Source organism: Rhinoderma darwinii, chromosome 10 (genome assembly GCF_050947455.1).
Source record: "Rhinoderma darwinii isolate aRhiDar2 chromosome 10, aRhiDar2.hap1, whole genome shotgun sequence".
Classification (NCBI taxonomy): Eukaryota; Metazoa; Chordata; class Amphibia; order Anura; family Rhinodermatidae; genus Rhinoderma; species Rhinoderma darwinii.
The window spans coordinates 6,157,684-6,179,307 of NC_134696.1; the positions used below are offsets into that span (position 1 = coordinate 6,157,684).

General features: G+C 48.0%; 1 protein-coding gene across 3 annotated transcripts in view; it reads right to left on the reverse strand.

Annotated features, from left to right (window-relative positions):
- Positions 1 to 21,624, reverse strand: part of B3GAT1 (beta-1,3-glucuronyltransferase 1) — a 67,949-nt gene that overhangs the window by 9,528 nt on the left and 36,797 nt on the right. Inside the window, exons 2-3 of one of the 3 annotated variants that reach the window (XM_075839259.1) lie at positions 1,344 to 1,460; positions 1,067 to 1,213 (exon numbers count right to left, since the gene is read on the reverse strand). In XM_075839259.1, coding sequence (XP_075695374.1) covers positions 1,067 to 1,213; positions 1,344 to 1,347 — 151 coding nt within the window. In that variant the 5' untranslated portion in view covers positions 1,348 to 1,460. Of the gene's footprint in view, positions 1 to 1,066; positions 1,214 to 1,326; positions 1,461 to 21,624 lie in introns of all 3 variants that reach the window. The other 2 variants (XM_075839260.1, XM_075839261.1) reach the window with 2 other exon arrangements.

Below are 21,624 nucleotides of genomic sequence, written 5' to 3' on the forward strand. Positions count from 1 at the left end.
ATCATTACAGGATAAGTAATGTAATGTATGTACACAGTGACTCCACCAGCAGAATAGTGAGTGCAGCTCTGGAGTATAATACAGGATGTAACTCAGGATCAGTACAGGATAAGTAATGTATGTACACAGTGACTCCACCAGCAGAATAGTGAGTGCAGCTCTGGAGTATAATATGGGATGTAATGCAGGATCAGTTCAGGATAAGTAATGTCATGTATGTACACAGTGACTCCACCAGCAGAATAGTGAGTACAGCTCTGGAGTATAATACAGGATATAACTCAGGATCATTACAGGATAAGTAATGTAATGTATGTACACAGTGACTCCACCAGCAGAATAGTGAGTGCAGCTCTGGAGTATAATACAGGATATAACTCAGGATCAGTACAGGATCAGTAATGTAATGTATGTACACAGGGACTCCACCAGCAGAATAGTGAGTGCAGCTCTGGAGTATAATACAGGATATAACTCAGGATCAGTACAGGATAAGTAATGTAATGTATGTACACAGTGACTCCACCAGCAGAATAGTGAGTGTAGCTCTGGAGTATAATACAGGATATAACTCAGGATCAGTACAGGATAAGTAATGTAATGTATGTACACAGTGATTAAACTTCTACGTAATTCTATATGTACACTGTAAATGGACAACACGTTCGCTCAACTAAAAGAGACATGTATGGGCAGTACTATACTATAGCATGCTTGGGACTTCACATTTAGAGTCCACGTGCTTCACAGTGTTACAGGGAGTCTCGGTCCTCATGAGGTTTCGGTAGAGGATGTGTGAGGGGATTCAGAGGTGTAATGCAATTATGGTAAGACACAATATTTCATGGCACATTAATATCCGCAGTTAATAGATTCGGTGAAATGAGATCCTATAGTTGGACTTTTACTTGTCCAGCAAGTCCAGTCATGTTATGATGAAGCCATGCAGAATGAAGAGGTCGGGGGTAATGGGGATGAGATCAGTGGTTATGTCAGGAGTTTATGGGACATGACAGGACCATGTGTGATAGCGAATGCGGAGTAGGGGGTTACAGAGTCTCCTCACCCTTGTGTGCAGTGAGCAGCGGGGACAGAGTGCTGTGGTGCCATACTGTGATGAGTAAAGTCCAGGGTAGAACGATGAGTACAATAGCCAGAATGTCCCTTCTCTTCAGCATCTCCAGGGTGGGTTGACCCCAGTGCTCCTCATAACCTGAGGAGGGCACCCCGATAGCACAGAGAACAGCAAAGCAGACAGGAGAGAGATCAGTATACAAGACAGAGAGGCGCAGGAGACACAGCACAGCTCACACAGTCACCTCTTACCAGCGTTTATAACCCACCCATTGCAGCAGGCTGGGGGTCCCAGGCTCTGCCCAGAAGGGAAGGCAGGTCACAGAGACGCGGGGCCCGGGCCCCTCACTGGCCAAGTCCTGCAGGAGAACTGGACAGAAGGAATCCTGCGTGATACACAAGGAGAGAGAAATAGGTTATCACTGGATGGAGCTGTAACAAAATGATACAGATGTAGCAACACCACTGCAACGCAACAACCGAATGTATCCGCGATTTATCCCAGGTAATCGCAAAATAAAACCTCAGGAAGCAGCGTCACCATTTACTAAAGTGTTCAGTTATTAGCAGCAGATGCAGGGAAACGTCTCCGCTCAGGGAGAAACCGCGGTCTGCGCACACCGGTGGCGGATGCCAGTATTGCCGCAATTTGCCACGGTTTCTTCAGAGCTGTGGAAAATCGTGGTAAAAACACATGCGAAAGCGCACCGTGTGAATACACTCTTAAAAGGATAGGACACCGTGCCGTACCATACCGTTTAAGTGTCCTTCTTTTGGGAGGACCCAGATTCCTTAGTTCCGCTTTGCTCCTTCTGAGTCCCACTTTTTGAACTGATAGATTTGCTTCAATAAATTTACTATATTGTTGATGTCAGTGGCGTACAAAAAGGACGGGAGGCCACATAGCAATGATAAAAATGAGGCCCCTTTAGGCAGCTGCTTGACACCACTAGTTAGATCACCCAAGTACATTTTCCATTACAGCACCTGCGGATACCACATATCTGCACAGGTTCTCACTGCTCAATAAAATGGGAGCAAGAACAATCTGCAATGGGCCCCATCCTTCAAGGGCCCCATAGCGGCCACCGATTCTCTGGTACGTACGGCTTTGGCCCACATTTAGGAAAAGATTTATGGGATATCTAAGATATTACTGGGTGCACCACAGTTCTTACATCTTCTCGGGCAATCAGAATCACAGAGAGGGCCCACATGTCTGCTCCTTCTTTCTGCGATAACAGGCTCCATTGCCATATAGATGTCTGTATAACATCTAGTGACCGATAAAATGACCATAGCAATTATATAGAAACATTAATGACGGCACCGCGTCAAGAAGCAATAATAATAACCAACAAAGCCAGAGCCTGACAGACGATCGCTTCATAATCGCTGCAGCGTCATCAGTTGCATGTCTTCGAGGATTAAAACACAAGGATACATGACGGAAATAAAAATAAGTAAAATGACTAGATGAGAAGTAATAATAGACAATATACAGCAGATATACAGAATAGTCAGTCTGCAGACAGTGGTATGTAGCTATAGGGGTGCAGAGCCTGTAGGCACGGGTCGGACCACGAGGGTCCCCAAAGGCCTCTCTGCCACATAAGAGGACAGCAGTATTAGAAATGACAGACATTTGGGGGGAGCCCTTTAAATTTGCATCGGGACTCGAGCTGCATCTCCGGCTGTAATACAAGGGTAGACAATATAATGTAGGAATCAGGCAGTGACGCAGAATCACCATTCGCTCCGGTATAAATGCAGCATCAGGGATCAGTAAACTCTTTCCTAGTCAAACCTTAATGGTGTAGGGGGAGTAAAAACCCAATTTTGCACCATTAAGGGCACTCAGAGCTGCGGTCACATTCGGCCCTGGTGCAGAGAGGAGACCAGAATGCTTTAATAAAAATGAAATGTTGGTATTTCTTAGGTTTATGGAAATGCACAGGAGTTTGTCCAGTTACCCATATGCACATTTTGGAATAAATCTTACAAGGCATTTAGCCATTACGTGCAGGTCAGTAGATTCATAGACTCACATTAAATAATGTGCTCTTGGGACGCAGCAGGGGCTCGGATTCCAATGAAAAAATCTCTGAATCCAAGATCCAGCAGCAAAAAGTTTACTAAAATATTGTGTAAATGAAATCTCTGCTCTGAAATTTTCCAAGTGTAATACCGAATATCAAGGCCAACGAGAGACAGGGAGACTTCAAGATGATTCCTAAGACTATGAGAGAGACACTAACATTGCCACATGCACCATTCATGGATGATCATACGGTAGATGCAGCTCAGGATGGCCCCAAACCCCTTCCCATTAGCTATAGGTACCGGTTCTCTATGGGTACCTCTTCTCTATGGTTACCTCTTCTCTATGGGTACCTCTTCTCTATGGGTACCTCTTCTCTATGGGTACCTCTTCTCTATGGGTACCTCTTCTCTATGGGTACCTCTTCTCTATGGGTACCTCTTCTCTATGGGTACCTCTTCTCTATGGGTACCTCTTCTCTATGGGTACCTCTTCTCTATGGTTACCTCTTCTCTATGGGTACCTCTTCTCTATGGGTACCTCTTCTCTATGGGTACCTCTTAGCAAACAAGTAATACAAGGGTCGCACCATCCTTTCTTTCAACAAGCGATGCGGGGGCAGACAAGCAATGGGCCCCCTATACTGGTACTGAGTTGTGGTGGAATTGGCCAGCACCAGGAGGGGGCACTTACTTTTTTACAGCATCTATTATTCTATACAAGGACAATAAAAACAACTTCTTTGAGTTTATTCTAGGAGGATTTTCATTACGATAATAAACTAGTGCATCAGCTTCTGATTTTTATTATTCAGAGGCAACAACGTGTGTTTAATGGGCACGTGCCATGAGAAAGGATGGTAAAAATAGAGCTCATAGTTACAATGAAATATTAAAGTAAATGGTGCAGTATGTAAGACCTGCCAGTGCCATAGGCCCCTCCCATTAATACACAAACTACAAAAGCCACACCCCCTATGTAAATCGATATGCAAAGTTAACCGGAAATGAATTGGTTTAAGAGCCCCAACCTGTATAGATATAGTCAACTCCTATAGGCACCTTTCCACACTGGACCACCTAAAGGCACGGTCCTCTTGAACATCATGGGAAATCTGACCCTGTACAAGACAGTAACATATGTAATATAATTGACTATTACATAAGTCCTTGGTGCAAACATTCAGTGTGGGCACAGTACTAAGTGTATATGGTATTCTTAAAGGAATTGTCCAGTCTGGTCAACCCTTCCTATAAGCTTGATTAGCACAAATGGATGTTATAAGGTGGAGTCCTCAATTTGGACCCCTCACTATTATTCAGAGTGGCGACCCTCTGCAAAGAGCAGCTTAGTCTTATCGGACCAATAAATCCATCTAATATACCCATTGGGCACCATGTGCCTTGTGCGGTACCTGTTGACGCACCCCCCTAATGTGTCGGGTCATGCAGTGTACAAATAGCAATATCATACAGTACCTTATAATAAGTCACATACATTATATTTCCAGAATAAGAGTGCTATACATGGGCCAACTAACGCTTCAATACTCTTTCTAAATTACAATGCTATACAGCGCCATCACCACCATACACCACAAAATAATATACAGTATATACAATACAAGTATCAGCGCCACTCAATGTAAATACTACCAGACAGTGCTCAAATAATACCAACATACAGGTCCATACATAAAAAAATCTAATACCAGTGTTATATGGTGGTGCCTATTGTGCCAGAGATTATGTGGTGGCTCCTGGCACAAGTCACACACCCCAAAGGCTGGCACTGCATATGGATATTAACTAACTTCCTATAAAACTGGCCCCATTGTGTATGAGATTGTCAGATTCGATTGTCAGATCAGATTGTCAAATTCGATTGTCAGATCAGATTGTCAGATTCAATTGTCAGATCAGATTGTGAGATTCGATTGTGAGTCCTCTGGGAATAGTGACCGATGTCAGTGACTACAATCTTCATACAGCACTGCAGAATATGTTGGTGATATATAAAGGGAACCAAATAAACCATCTTTTCCGGAGGCCAATAACAGGGAATAAACATTGCACAGAGCAGAATATGGCGACCGGTGATCAGAACCGGGATAACAGATCCCAGGAATGGTGTATGATCTGCTGCCCCCGTCGCACATTATAATGTCTATTAAAGTCCATCAGACAAATCTTGAAAAATGCCGTCAATAATGAATGACGCTGGATTTATTGCTGCAATGAAGACTCTGCTTGCCCTATAACGTGCTTTGTATATAGGGCAGGTCCCCTATGTTCTATCCTACAGCATCCCATAGGAAAGGCTTCGAGACTCCACTAATTAACCTGTAACTAACCTATAGATGCTTCTAACAGCACTCAGAAATCTTCATTGGGATCGTTCTGACCTGGGAACTTGACCTAAAATTCACCACGGAGGATTGTCAGCCCTAATTTTAGGCTGAACACAGATGGAAATTCTGTTCCCGAAACTCTTAATTAAATGGAAGATAAAGCGGAAGAACGGCGACCTTCACCGCCGCACATTGACACAGAATAACTCAGAGACTGGACGCTCTCACATCCGACGTAACAATTCGTCAATGGCTCCGTATTCTCTTGTTGTCCAGGTTTTGAGTAAAACATGAATATTAATGAGAGGGATTATTTAGGATTAAAAATACTGACAACCAGCGTGAAATGTCAGAGAAACGTGTCAAACATTATTTTGTAATGAAATCAATGTTTTATGTGACTTCTCTTTTAAATTGTCAACCCATTGCATCCACAGGTCCATAGCTGGCTAGTGGACCTTAGAGCCCCAAGTGACCATCAGTAGTCGTTCTTTGCCAGTAATCCGCTTCCCTCTGTGTTCTATGTCCCAGTCTCCCAAAAGAAGCATTTTTTTTTACATTGGTCTCCATCCCCCCCAAGCTGTACCCAGAGAAGTCCATCCTCCCGATCCCTGACAACGATATCTAAATGTGTCCATGCAGGTTGTTTCTCGTTGTCAGAGAAGGAGAATGCCACTGCGCCTGTCATTTTCTCTGCCAAACAGAAAAGACTTTGTAGAGTCTGGGATAGCCTGATCACCAGCATGGATCCCTCCGCAAAGGTGATGATGAGGGGTACGAGGAAAGATGGAGTCACTGTGCACATACATTACTTATCCTGTACTGACCCCGAGTTACATCCTGTATTATACTCCGGAGCTGAACTCTCTATTCTGCTGGTGGAGTCACTGTGTACATACATTACATTACTTATCCTGTACTGATCCTGAGTTACATCCTGTATTATACTACATAGCTGCACTCACTATTCTGCTGGTGGAGTCACTGTGTACATACATTACATTACTTATCCTGGACTGATCCTGAGTTACATCCTGTATTATACTCAAGAGCTGCACTCACTATTCTGCTGGTGGAGTCACTGTGTACATACATTACATTACTTATCCTGTACTGATCCTGAGTTACATCCTGTATTATACTCCAGAGCTATACTCACTATTCTGCTGGTGGAGTCACAGTGTACATACATTACATTACTTATCCTGTACTGATCCGGAGTTACATCCTGTATTATACTCCAGAGCTGCACTCACTATTCTGTCACTGTGTACATACATTACATTACTTATCCTGTACTGATTCTGAGTTACATCCTGTATTATACTCCAGAGCTGCACTCACTATTCTGCTGGTGGAGTCACTGTGTACATACATTATATTACTTATCCTGTACTGACCCAGAGTTACATCCTGTATTATACTCCAGAGCTGAACTCTCTATTCTGCTGGTGGAGTCACTCTGTACATACATTACTTATCCTGGACTGATCCTGAGTTACATCCTGTATTATACTCCAGAGCTGCACTCACTATTCTGCTGGTGGAGTCACGGTGTACATACATTACATGACTTATCCAGTACTGATCCTGAGTTACATTCTGTATTATACTCCAGAGCTGCACGCACTATTCTGCTGGTGGAGTCACTGTTTACATACATTACATTACTTATCCTGTACTGATCCTGAGTTATATCCTGTATTATACTCCAGAGCTGATCTCACTATTCTGCTGGTGGAGTCACTGTATACATACATTACATATCCTCTACTGAGCCTGAGTTACATCCTGTATTATACTCCAGAGCTGCACTCACTATTCTGCTGGTGGAGTCACTGGGCACATACATTACTTATCCTGTACTGATCCTGAGTTACATCCTGTATCTCTTTATTTTATATAAATTTACAAAACATAAACTGAAAAACAAATACATAACTAATTCCATATAACCAAAAAGTCACAACCAAATTCTTATAAACAAATTTTCTTATATACATTTCTGTATATGAGAAGAGAAAACCATACCAGACCCGGCCACATACACCCCACTCTTATATACTTACATCTACACTTCATCCGAAACTAAACAATAACTAGAATATATACAAACATCATATAAACGTAATCAAAAGTACCAACAGAAAATCCCCCGACCCGCGTCACCCAAGGGCCTAAAGAAACAACATAATAATGATGATAATAATAATAATAACAAAAACAATCCAAAATATAATAATACTAATCCCAATTTTTTTTTTTTTTTTTTTTTTTTTTTTTTTAAACACACTATACACATCCTGACTTTCCCTAACCTTACCCTTCTTACCTAAACTCCACCACCCCAGCCAGCATCTCGCCTCATGTCCTCTCACGTCCGCATAGTCCAGATGCTGGCCCCCACCACCACACCCAACACCCCAGCCCAGCCCCCCGCCCCATGTCCTCCCATGTCCGCATAGTCCGGGGCTGGGTCAGGCAAACCCCCCCCCCCCCCCCACCCGACCCCCTCCCAACCTATCTATTAACCCACTTAAGTCTATCCCTATTCTAACAACATTTCTACAATATAATACAATACACATCACCAACTTGTCCAAATACCAAACCATATACAAAATACACCGTACCCGAAAGCACCAAGTTCGGTCGCTTGTAAACCTTTTTCCTGCCATTTCAATCCTAAACAAAACAAAAATCTTCCAGTGCTTACCTAGCCCATCACCAGAGAGGGAGAAGGGAAAGCCCCCCCCCAGCACCCCCCCAGAGGCCAAGGTACCACGTCCACCGCTGCACCCTCCCTATCGCTTGCCCTATCTCCTTACCCTATTACTAGCCCTTTCTTGACCCTATTGAAAGCTGACCCTATGCTGACCCTCACCTTTCCCTTATTCCGAGCCCTATCTCTATAATTTTTTGGTGCCTCAGCGGAACGCAGACCCCCACCTCCAGTTGAGCACCGGTGACGACCCCCCCTCCCTCATGAAGGCAGACACATTAAGGCACCCAAAAGGAAAAGCCCCTCCAAAGACGAGAGGCTTTGGATGCTCCCAATCTGCCGACCTCCAAAGAATGCACCTTCACCAGGTCACCCATGATATTGCTAACAACCTCATCCACTAGGAGGATTTTCTTCTGGGTAGAAACTAGACATCGTGCATTCCACATAAAGTGCCTGACCACTATACTGACTAGAAACAAGGTGCAATGGTCCCTACCACCGAGGTCTCCGAACACTCCATAGGCCCACCCAGCATAGGAGAGGCTGGTTAGGCCTGGCCAACCAATGGAGGCTCCCACCCTTTTGTATACCTCTGTATTGAAAGGGCAATGAAGCAGGAAATGCTCCATGCTTTCCAGCACTCCGCCACACTCCTCCCGGGGGCAATCCCGATCATCAGAGCTTCTGCACTTTAGATTGTCCCTCACATACAGTCTCCCATGGAAGCAACGCCAAGCCAGATCCCAAAACTTCTGGGGAATCCTCGCTGAATTTAAAAGTTTTAATCCCACCCCGAGGTCACTACTTGGGCAGTCTTTGAGCGCCAGGGGCTTCTGGAAGTGGGTCATCAGGACCCTCTTGTCAAGAAATTTTCTCGACATGGTCCTGATCTCCCACACCTCCAGACCCCACCGGCGAACAATCTTCAGCGCCAGGGTGGCATAAGCCGGGAGATGTCCGTGAGGTGTACGCAGGTCTTTCACTTGCCCTCCTCTCTCCCATTCCTGGAAGAAAGGCCGAAACCACCCCCTGCAGGAGGATATCCACCAAGGAGCCCTCTCTTGCCAGAGGTTTGCCAGGTTGATCTTAACAAAGGTGTTCACTAGGAACACCACCGGGTTAACCATACCTAACCCGCCTAGTGTCCTTGGTAGGTAAGTAACCTCCCTCTTGATTAGGTTGAGCCTGTTCCCCCATAACAGCTGGAAGAACAGGCTATAGACCCGAGTCCAGAGAGGTTCTGGCAAGATGCACACACTGCCCAGGTAAAGCAACATGGGCACCAGGTAGGCCTTGGCCAAGTGAACCCTTTCCCTCAGGGTTAAGGACCAACCCTTCCATTGGTCGACCTTCTGGGCAACTAGATTCAGCCTATCCTCCCAGTTCTTCTTGGGGTAATCACCCGGGCCAAATTCGACTCCTAAGATCTTAGCAGACCCCTGAGGCTCTGGAAGGGTGTCCGGGAGATCAAAACCAGGATCTCCTCCTCCCAGCCAGAGACTTTTGCACTTATCCCGGTTGATCTTGGACCCAGATGCCAATGAGTAACGCTCCACTTCCGACATCACCCACTCTGCTTCCCCTCTCGAGGAGACAAAAATGGAGACGTCGTCTGCGTACGCAACCACCCTCTGAGTGGCCTCCGGCCCCTCCAGGCCGGCCCTGACTCCCGCCAATGGCCCACGATCGATCCTTTTAAGAAAAGGATCAATTGCGAACGCATATAGCAAAGGGCTCAAGGGACAACCCTGGCGGACACCAGACCCAACCTCAAAGGGGGTTCCAACCCAACCGTTCACCAGCGCAAAAGTCTCAGCCCCAGTGTATAAGGTCTGTAGCCAATTGACAAACCCCCCCGGTAGGCCGTACCTCAGAAGGACCGACCAGAGGTACTCGTGGTCCACCCGGTCAAAAGCCTTGGCCTGGTCCAAGGACAGGATGTACCCCTCCCACCGACCAGAATTTCCCTGCTCCACTGCCTCTCTGACACTGAGGACAGCACTAAATGTGCTGCGGCCTGGAACAGAGCAATGCTGGACCGGCGAAAGGAGCCGGGATGCAAACTTCACCAGCCGATTAAACAGCACCTTTGCGAGAACCTTTCTGTCCGTATTGAGCAGCGCTATGGGACGCCAATTCTCAATACGGGTCGAGTCTTTACCCTTCGACAAAACGATCAAGGCCGACCTCCTCATTGACATTGGCAAAGTACCCGAGGAAAGGCACTCATTAAACACCTCAGTCAAGAGGGGAACTAGGGTTCCTTTAAAAGTCTTATAAAACTCGGATGTTAAGCCATCCGGCCCTGGCGATTTTTTGAGGGCAAGCCCATCAATCGCCAATCCCACTTCCTCTTCCTTGATCGAGTCTATCAAAACACCGAGAGAGGGGTCTACCCCTGGCTCAGGGATGGTTTCAGCCAGGAAAGCCGACATCTCGTCTCGGTTTGGATCTTGCTTCCCCAAGAGGTGCGAGTAGAAGGATCTGACGACCTCCAAGATCCCTGATTTGGATCTCTTCAGAGATCCTGTACTATCAATCAGTCCTGTCACAACCTTACGACTCACTGACATCTTACAGTTCCTGTAGGGGTCGGGCGAGCGGTACCTCCCGAAATCCCTTTCAAGAACTAAAGATGTGTGCCTATCATACTGACACCTCCTGAGCAAAGCTTTCACCACGGAGATCTCCTCCCCACTACCCCCGGTTGAGACCAGATGTTCGAGTTTCCTCCTCAGTTCCTGATATAGGCGGTACCTACTCATGGACCTGAGGCTCGAGAGCCTGCGGAAAAATCCTGCCACCCGGACTTTAAACAACTCCCACCACTCAGACTTAGTACCACTGAGATCCAACAAAGGTACCTGGCTCTGAAGAAAATCCTCAAAGGCCTGTCTTATCTCCGCTTCTTCCAAGAGAGTAGAATTCAGCCTCCATATACCTCTTCCCATCTGGAGGGACTCTGCAATGTTCAAAGAGAAAATAATCATACAGTGATCGGAGAACTCCACCTCAACAACGGACACTGGTGAAGAGATGGCTTCCTCCTTCAAAAAAAACCTGTCTATCCTAGACCTACAACTACCTCTACGATAGGTGAAACCCGAGTGGCCTGGGGTATGCCTGATGTGGATATCCACCAGGCGAGCATCGCTAACTATATTTTTTAATGCTACACTATCATAGGTCAATTTTTTATCTCCGGAACCTCCTCTATCTCGGGGCCTCACGACAGTATTGAAGTCCCCTCCAAAGATAACTTGTCGACCTGAAAAAAGGAAAGGCTTAATCCTCATGAAGAGACTTTTACGGTCCCATTTGCTCTGGGGTCCGTATATATTGATTAGTCTTAATTCCTGTCCCCTCATGAGGACATCTAAGATCAAGCACCTCCCCATTTCTAACTCAATCATCCGTCGGCATGTTACCGGTGCGGTGAAAAGGACCGCCACTCCGCTATAGGGCTCAGCCGCAAGAGACCAGTAGGAGGGCCCGCGTCGCCACTCCCTCCTAGATTTAACGACGTCTGCCAAAAGTGACAGCCTGGTCTCCTGCAAAAACAAAATGTCGGCTTCAACTCGGCCAAGAAAATCAAAGGCTGCAAATCTCGCCCTATCTGACTTAATGCTGGCAACGTTAATTGATGCCAGCGTCAACGGAGTGGGTGCCGCCATCATGGATGTTTGAGTTAGACGGCTTTCTTCTTCCCACCCCCCCCTCTATCTGATGAGGACCCCCCTTCTTTGCCTCGCTTCTTGCAAACTGAGGAGTCCATACTCACCACCCTATTCCCATCTTCATCCCCAAGTACCGGGTCAACCTCCCCCTCTGGGGGCAACGGCCCCTGCAGCAGGGGAGGCTCAACGACTCTAGGGTGCCCTACCATGCCCTCCCTCTTAGTATGAGAGGCTGGAACGTCCACGAGAGTATGGTATCGATCAGTAGAGCGCACCAGGGGGGTACAGGATTTACCTTCCTGGGCCAGGGCGGGGCCAGATGTATTTGGCCCTTGGGTTTTGCCCGGTGTCCCTTTTGCTGTAGGCTGAGTCCTCTCTTCCTCTCCCACACTTTCATAGTGGGAGGACTGAGAGTCCTCAGCCCTCTGCTCCCTTTGGATCCTCCTCATCTCCTCGTTCAATTCGACCTCCCCAGGGGCATCAGCTTCAAGGGGGGCATCCAGATCCGAATCAGAGGTCGTCCCAGTTTCCTGGAGCGCCCTCCGAATCCTCTCCTTCCTTCGCTTCTCCGCCCTTCTCTGGCGAGAAGGGGGACCCTTCTTTGCATTCTTCCCTTGCCCCTGTGCCCCATCATCCCTGCCCGCACCCTCACCCACGGAGGCCTCCCTCCTCTCATCCTCTGCAGGTTTGGAACAAGCATTGACAACAGAGCGAGGACACCGACTGAACGGGTGACCTAAGTCACCACACAGGTTGCAGCGAATACGGTCACACGATGCGGCTAGATGACCAATCCCCCCACAATGAGCACACTTCTGCACCTTGCAGCCTGCACTCAAATGTGAGGGGTCGCCACACCGGTGACACAACTTCGGCTGCCCCTGGTAGAAGACAAGGATCCGATCTCTTCCCAGGAAAGCAGACGATGGTATGTGGGACACCGTCTGTCCCAGACGCTTTAGTTTAACCATGAACGTCCAGGCCCCTGACCAGATGCCAAACTCATCCATGTTCTTCCGTGGCATCTCTACTACCTCTCCGTACCTTCCCAACCAGGTCATGATATCAATACAAGAGAGTGACTCGTTACGGGTAAGAACGGTCACTCTCTTGGGACCACTTTGGCGAGATATTGCTTGTGCAGCAAAGTCTCGCCAGCCAGGCTCGTCCTTCATCAGCTCGTAGTTCCCCCAGAAGACCTCAAGGCCCCCTAGGTGAACAAAGCTGATGTCAAACTCGACCGAGCCATGAGGATGTATCAAGGCAAAGATGTCACTCGCCTTGAAGCCCATCCCCAGCAGCAGCTCCACCACCCTCTTTCTGGGAGGGCACGCATCATTGCCATGCCACCGGAGACGGACCACATTCCTCCTGGCTACAGCCTGCCCGGCTGTTGGGAGCGACCACTGATCTCCTCGTTGCTCTCGGAAGGCATTTAGACCATATCTGTCTATCCAGAAAGACAGGTCCTTCTGCACTCCCCCTATGGTTAGGGTTTGCTTTCCCTCTCTTAAAGCGTCCAAGAGACGTTGTTGCAAGTTACCGTCCCCGGACCTTGAGGATGAAGATGGGTAGGCCCGCTGTCCCCCCGCTGCCACACCAGCATAAGACCTGCCGGATGTCACAGCAAGAGGAGCGCCAGGCCCATTGCCCCTGGTTGATACCCCATCCCCACCACCCACCACCTCACCACCTACAGACACAGCACTCAACACCCCATTACCAGCAGACACTCCAGCATCTTTATTTACAGACACCTGCATAACCCCAGCAGTTCCCACATCCACAGCCGCAACTTTTTTATTTAACCCACCAGGTCCCCCTGCAGTCATCCTTCTGGCCAGGCCTGGTTCTATGTTATGCATTTTTTCTGTACATTTTGTGTGGGTAGACACTGCTTCAGTCTCCGCATCATCAGGCACCTTTGCAGGGACGCCACCAGATGTTATAAGCGGTGTCCCCGCTGTGCCCTCCGCCTCATTAACCTCCATCTTTTCTATGTGCGGAACATTTTTGGGAAAGGGGCCACCGCCGCCCCCGACGCCAGCAGCCCCCTTCTCGCCTACACCACTTTTCAGTGATGCGGACGAAGGAGCCACTGACGTCACTGGAGCCGCCTCCGGCGCCGGACCACTCCCCCCTCCCACAGAGGAGTGGCCAACAGAGCCGGAGCCCCCTCTGTGACCGCCCTTGTCCGGAACGTCTGACGGCTTGACACCGACAGACTTCCGGCTTTCAGACACCACATCCGGTTTCTGGTTTACCCGTTCTCCAGACCGCTGACTCGCATCAGAGACCAGTTTCCCGGGCTCGCCATTAACCGGACACGGGGACACACCCCCTGGCGTCACCAGGCCACCAGTACCGCCCCCTTTGCAGGGGTTGGCGTCCGGCGCCATTTTGACCACCACGTGTTCTAATGCCGGACCCGTAACACTCTCCCCGCATTCCCGCTCCAGCCCCACTGCAGAGGCTTGAGCTGGGGGTCTTGCGGGACCTGCGCCCTGATCCTGACTTTCATCAGGCTCAGAGCACAGGAAGGATCTTGCTGTATACACCATTTTAAATGAACCTTCAGCAGATTTTTTTTCCTTTGTCTTTTTTTTCTTCTTAAATTTTTTTTCCTTTTGCTTTTCCTCCTCTGCGGGTAACTCTGCACCGAAACAAAATCCCTGGAAGGATACCGGCGACTCCACGTTACGGATCTGAGTGAGTAATCCTGGAGGCCGCTCACTGTCAGTATCAAAACTCTCCTGATTTCTCCCAGCTGTGAGTCCACCCTCCTCCTCCTCACTGCTCCTGGGTGCATCAGAATCTGAGCCTTCTCTGGACTTTACATTTTCATGCTCCATTTTCTCCCCCACAATTTCCTTTGCTGTGTCTGGGGCTCTGCTGTCTTCCTCCACACATTCTATTTTTATAGGTGCTGCCATCTCGGCAAACCTCTCTTCATTTTTTAATTTTTCACCAAACACCCCTCCGCCTGCCAAAATCTCCTCACGTCTCTCTTCCACTTCTTTTATTTCCTCCAACAAGGATTTCACATTTAAAAGGTATCGGGACCTCTTACCTCCTGAGGCTTTTGCAGCTCTTCCTCTGGCGACCGCCAAGTCCCCACGGAGCCGTTGCAGCGACTTCCTGAGGTCCCGATACTCCTCCAACCGCATAGCCAGACGGGAGCTGAAGTTCTCCACCGTCTCTCCGGTCCTCAGCTGTCCCCATTCCTCCACACGACCGTCATCCAAATGTCCGGACGGCGCTGGTCCTTCTCCAGATGACAACACCTCGATCACCCTGCCGGACCGCGTCTCCATACCCTTATCCAGGGTTCCAGCCTCAGGGGGAGCCAGGACAGCCTTGCCCCGAGATGATCTCCTCACCCCCGCGACTGTTTGCATATTCCCAGCCAGCTGGGATGACCCTCTACCCCCCGCTGGCATGCTCCGGGAGGTAGAGGTCTGAGGCTCCATCCTAGGATGGAACCCCCCTCAGGGTACTTTCCAAGCCCAGGCAGATGGTATGAGGCCTGGGCAGATAGAATAAGGAAAGTCCCTGGATCCAAGGCCTGCACGGTAGTCTCAGCAGCTCTCTCCACACGTCCTACTCCACCCACTCCAGAGCTGCACTGACTATTCTGCTGGTGGAGTCACTGTATACATACATTACATATCCTCTACTGAGCCTGAGTTACATCCTGTATTATACTCCAGAGCTGCACTCACTATTCTGCTGGTGGAGTCACTGTGCACATACATTATTTATCCTGTACTGATCCTGAATTACATCCTGTATTATACTCCAGAGCTGCACTCACTATTCTGCTGGTGGAGTCACGGTGTACATACATCCTGTATTATACTCCAGAGCTGCACTCACTATTCTGCTGGTGGAGTCACGGTGTACATACATTACATGACTTATCCAGTACTGATCCTGAGTTACATTCTGTATTATACTCCAGAGCTGCACGCACTATTCTGCTGGTGGAGTCACTGTTTACATACATTACATTACTTATCCTGTACTGATCCTGAGTTATATCCTGTATTATACTCCAGAGCTGATCTCACTATTCTGCTGGTGGAGTCACTGTATACATACATTACATATCCTCTACTGAGCCTGAGTTACATCCTGTATTATACTCCAGAGCTGCACTCACTATTCTGCTGGTGGAGTCACTGTGCACATACATTATTTATCCTGTACTGATCCTGAATTACATCCTGTATTATACTCCAGAGCTGCACTCACTATTCTGCTGGTGGAGTCACGGTGTACATACATGACATTACTTATCCTGTACTGATCCTGAGTTACAGCCTGTATTATTCACTATTCTGCTGGTGGAGTCACGGTGTACATACGTTACAGCCATACTGCTGCAGCTTCTATATATGTGATAAACACGGATGATAGGAGAGCAGAATTCTCTTCTTCTATGTGTGCAGTACATAGAAGACATGATAGCCGTTAGGATCCACCCACTGCAGAGGGGAAAACTGCTAAATAATGCAGGAGGCAGGTCATATAATGGCCAGAAATAGTGTTATTCCTCGTGTACACACATATGACAGCTTATTCAGAAACGTCACCTGAACCATTAGGTACACTTTACACCAACCCAGGAGCCAGGCCCACTAACAGGAGGTTCTTATAGCACAACGCATACTTCGTTTTGTCCTCTATCTAAAGGTGGCGCCATTGCTGAACAGAGAAATGAACATAAATGCAAAGCAAAATACATTCAGCTTTTAAAGGGAACGACTCCAACTAATGAAGGCAAAACAATATTCCTTTAAAACGAGGGATAATTCATTCCAAAGGCACCTTATTATTTAACTCAAATTTTCCATTATGTCAATTAGAGGCCCGAATGAAATACCTATGTAGCGCTTAATTTTACATTCACAATTCATTTCACAATTAGCGTTATAATGAGTTCCCAGATGTCATTGAAACATGTTTCACTTTTCTAGTATTTCCATTGTGATGCAAATGAATCAATTTACATCACACAATGGACGTTTGGTGTCCAAAAAACCTGGAGAAATTTCGCTGCCTGGAAGTGACATTGTGCTCCATGGGCTTTATTCCGGCAAGGTTACCGCTATGAATAATCCACTTGTAGCAGGGAAATATATTATATACACACACACACACATAATATATTATACACACGCACAAACTTTATATATCACACACACACACACACACACACACACACACACACACAATATATTATACACACGCACAAACTTTATATATCACACACACACACACACACACACACACACACACACACACACACACACACACACACACACACACACACACACACACACACACGATACGTCTCTTTCAGTCAGTCATTGTAGAGCTGTCCAGTCTTCTATAAGTAAACTTATGTCCAGTGACATTAATGGTGGAGGACGTCACCTCTACGAGTGCTGCGGACCTGCAATCACAAGGTTGAAAAATTTTGGTTTGTTGTGTTATATATGTCCTAACAGGGTGAGTTGCCTTTGTTGCATATCAGTTTGGCAGTGATACTGATTCATAACATACATCCGTCCTGTGTACCTGTGGTAATGGAGCATAGACGCCGGATACTGTCAAGGCAACTCATGCAAGTCTGATAAAAACCCCTGATGAATAGATCCCTGATCCAAAGAAACCACTCACTGATCCAGAGCCAGAGAATAGCAGAGCAAAAGGGGCATTGGTCCAAGGGCCTCCACCAGCCACTGGCCTGCTCTATAGTTCCTCCCTGGAATAGTGTCTCAAGCTTACATCATGGCTCCAGTTATGCCACCACATACAGACACTGTAAAAGGCACTATTATGCGGGCACTGTATATGGCACCATTATGCGGGCACTGTATATGGCACCATTATGCGGGCACTGTATATGGCACCATTATGCGGGCACTGTATATGGCACCATTATGCGGGCACTGTATATGGCACTATTATGCCGGCCCTGTATGTGGCACTATTAAACTGGCACTGTATATGGCACTCTTATGCGGGCACTGTATAAGGCACTATTATGCGGGCACTGTATATGGCACTATTATGCGGGCACTGTATATGGCACCATTATGCGGGCACTGTATATGGCACCATTATGCGGGCACTGTATATGGCACCATTATGCGGGCACTGTATATGGCACCATTATGCGGGCACTGTATATGGCACCATTATGCGGGCACTGTATATGGCACCATTATGCGGGCACTGCATATGTCACCATTATGCGGGCACTGTATTTGGCACGATTATGCGGGCACTGTATATGGCACTATTATGCCGGCCCTGTATGTGGCACTATTAAACTGGCACTGTATATGGCACTCTTATGCGGGCACTGTATAAGGCACTATTATGCGGGCACTGCATATGGCACTATTATGCGGGCACTGTAAAAGGCACTATTATGCGGGCACTGTAAAAGGCACTATTATGCGGGCACTGTAAAAGGCACTTTTATGAGGGCACTGTATATTTCGCTATTATGCGAGCACTGTATATGGCACTATTATGCGTGCACTGTATATGGCACTATTATGCGAGCACTGTATATGGCACTATTATGCGAGCACTGTATATGGCACTATTATGCGAGCACTGTATATGGCACTATTATGCGAGCACTGTATATGGCACTATTATGCGAGCACTGTATATGGCACTATTATGCGAGCACTGTAAATGGCACTATTATGCGTGCACTGTATATGGCACTATTATGCGAGCACTGTATATGGCACTATTATGCGAGCACTGTATATGGCACTATTATGCGAGCACTGTATATGGCACTATTATGCGAGCACTGTATATGGCACTATTATGCGAGCACTGTATATGGCACTATTATGCGAGCACTGTATATGTCACTATTATGCTGGCACTGTGTATGGCACTATTATGCGAGCACTGCATATGACACTATTATGCTGGCACTGTATATGGCACTATTATGGGAGCACTGTATATGGCACTATTATGCGTGCACTGTATATGGCACTTTTATACGGGCACTGTATATGACACTTTTTCTGAGGGCATTGTATGGCACTATTATGCGAGCACTGTGTATGGCACTATTATGCGGGCACTGTATATGGCACTATTATGCGAGTACTGTATATGGCACTATTATGCGAGCACTGTATATGGCACTGTTTAGTGCAGGGGCCTCAAGCACGCGGCACGCATGCGGCCCCTGGGGCTGTCATCTGCGGCCCGCGAGACACAGAGCCGCTAGTATCGGCTCTGCTCCAAGACTCTGTGGAATTCCCGGACATCGCTGTCCACATATGAACAGCGATGTCTGGGGCTTCCCCAGAGCCGGAGTCCTGAGCAGAGCGCTGGTGTCGGCTCTGCTCCGGGACTCTGTGGAATTCCCTGACATCGCTGCCCATATAGGGACAGTGTGTCAGGGTCTTGCCCAGAGCGGAGCAGAGCGCTGATGACGGCTCTGCTCCTGGACTCTGTGGAATTCCCTGACATCGCTGTCCACATATGAACAGCGATGTCTGGGGCTTCCCCAGAGCCGGAGTCCCGAGCAGAGCGCTGGTGTCGGCTCTGCTCCGGGACTCTGTGGAATTCCCTGACATCGCTGCCCATATATGGACAGTGTGTCAGGGTCTTGCCCAGAGCGGAGCAGAGCGCTGGTGTCGGCTCTGCTCCTGGACTCTGTGGAATTCCCTGACATCGCTGTCCACATATGAACAGCGATGTCTGGGGCTTCCCCAGAGCCGGAGTCACGAGCAGAGCGCTGGTGTCGGCTCTGCTCCGGGACTCTGTGGAATTCCCTGACATCGCTGCCCATATATGGACAGTGTGTCAGGGTCTTCCCCAGAGCGGAGTCCCGGGCAGAGCGCTATTATCGGCTCTGCTCCGGGACTCTGGGGAAGCCTCTGACATCGCTGTCCATACATCGACAATGATGTCAGGGGCTTCCCCAGAGCAGGAGTCCCAGTGATGTCAGTAGCACAGCTGGAGTCCCAGGAAGAGCCTACTAGCGCTCTGCCTGGGACTCCAGCTCTGGGCAAGCCCCTGATATCACTGGGGCAGCCTCTACAGAGGGCACTGGGGCAGCCTCTACAGAGGGCACTGGGGCAGCCTCTACAGAGGGCACTGGGGCAGCCTCTACAGAGGCCACTTTGGCAGCCTCTACAGAGGGCACTTTGGCAGCCTCTACAGAGGGCACTTTGGCAGCCTCTACAGAGGGCACTGTGGCAGCCTCTACAGAGGGCACTGTGGCAGCCTCTACAGAGGGCACTGTGGCAGCCTCTACAGAGGGCACTGTGGCAGCCTCTACAGAGGGCACTGTGGCAGCCTCTACCGAGGGCACTGTGGCAGCCTCTACCGAGGGCACTGTGGCAGCCTCTACAGAGGGCACTGTGGCAGCCTCTACAGAGGGCACTGTGGCAGCCTCTACAGAGGGCACTGTGGCAGCCTCTACAGAGGGCACTGTGGCAGCCTCTACAGAGGGCACTGTGGCAGCCTCTACAGAGGGCACTGTGGCATTATCTACAAGTGGGTGTGTGACAGTATCTGAAGAGGACACTGGCATTATCTAGGGGTGTGTTGCATTATCTACAGAGGGCACTGTGGCCTTATCTACAGAGGGCACTGTGGCCTTATCTACAGAGGGCACTGTGGCCTTATCTACAGAGGGCACTGTGGCCTTATCTACAGAGGGCACTGTGGCCTTATCTACAGAGGGCACTGTGGCCTTATCTACAGAGGGCACTGTGGCCTTATCTACAGAGGGCACTGTTTCCTTATCTACAGAGGGCACTGTGGCCTTATCTACAGAGGGCACTGTGGCCTTATCTACAGAGGGCACTGTGGCCTTATCTACAGAGGGCACTGTGGCCTTATCTAAAAAGGGGCTGCCCAATCTTGACATGTGTGCTAACTGAGCCGCCGGACTGCATTTAGCGACACTTAAACTGGAAAGCTGGATTGTTGAAATAAGCACATGGAGAAATATCTCAAATTTTAAACCTTGCGCTATTATTATAGTAATGTAGTATTATAGTAATATAGTGTTATAGTAGTTCAAATAACTAATTGATTAACAATAATTTTGTATTGTATCAAATTTGAAAGTAATGCGGCCCGTCAACTTCCCATTTTTTCTATATGCGGCCCACTTACCCGGCCGAGTTTGAGACCCCTGGTTTAGTGGTATCATTTCATGTCACCTTGAAGTTCTGAGAAGGTTGGCTGATCACAGTGGATCTGGCGAGTGATTAATGCTTCTAGTAATCGTCAATATACCTTGGGCTTCGTCGATCATAGTCATTAAAAAAATTTCTCCTTTTAAATCTTTACCCTCAAAAACTATGATTTGGCCGAGTAAACTAGAGTGGTTAGAGGTTCTCTTCTCGCGGGTTGTGATCGTTCTTTCTAGTAATCAGGACATAATCTATCTATAACATGCACATAAATGAGATGTCTGCCTTCTAGGTTGGGAAATGCCCGTTGATACGACAGAAACCTGGAATATTTCAGTCCCAGCAGACTGGAAAGTCTAAGGCTGTCAATCATAGTGACTCAAAGCATGGCAGCGGGAGACAATCTACCAGGAGCTCTGACAGCCAGAGGACATTTTATATGGGAGAACAGCAGATTGGAAGAGGAAGGAGGGGGACGATACAAGATCAGAAGAGTAAAGAGTTTCTTATTGGTGTCGAGAAACAATTGCAGTTTTCCTCGTCTTGCAGAAACAATA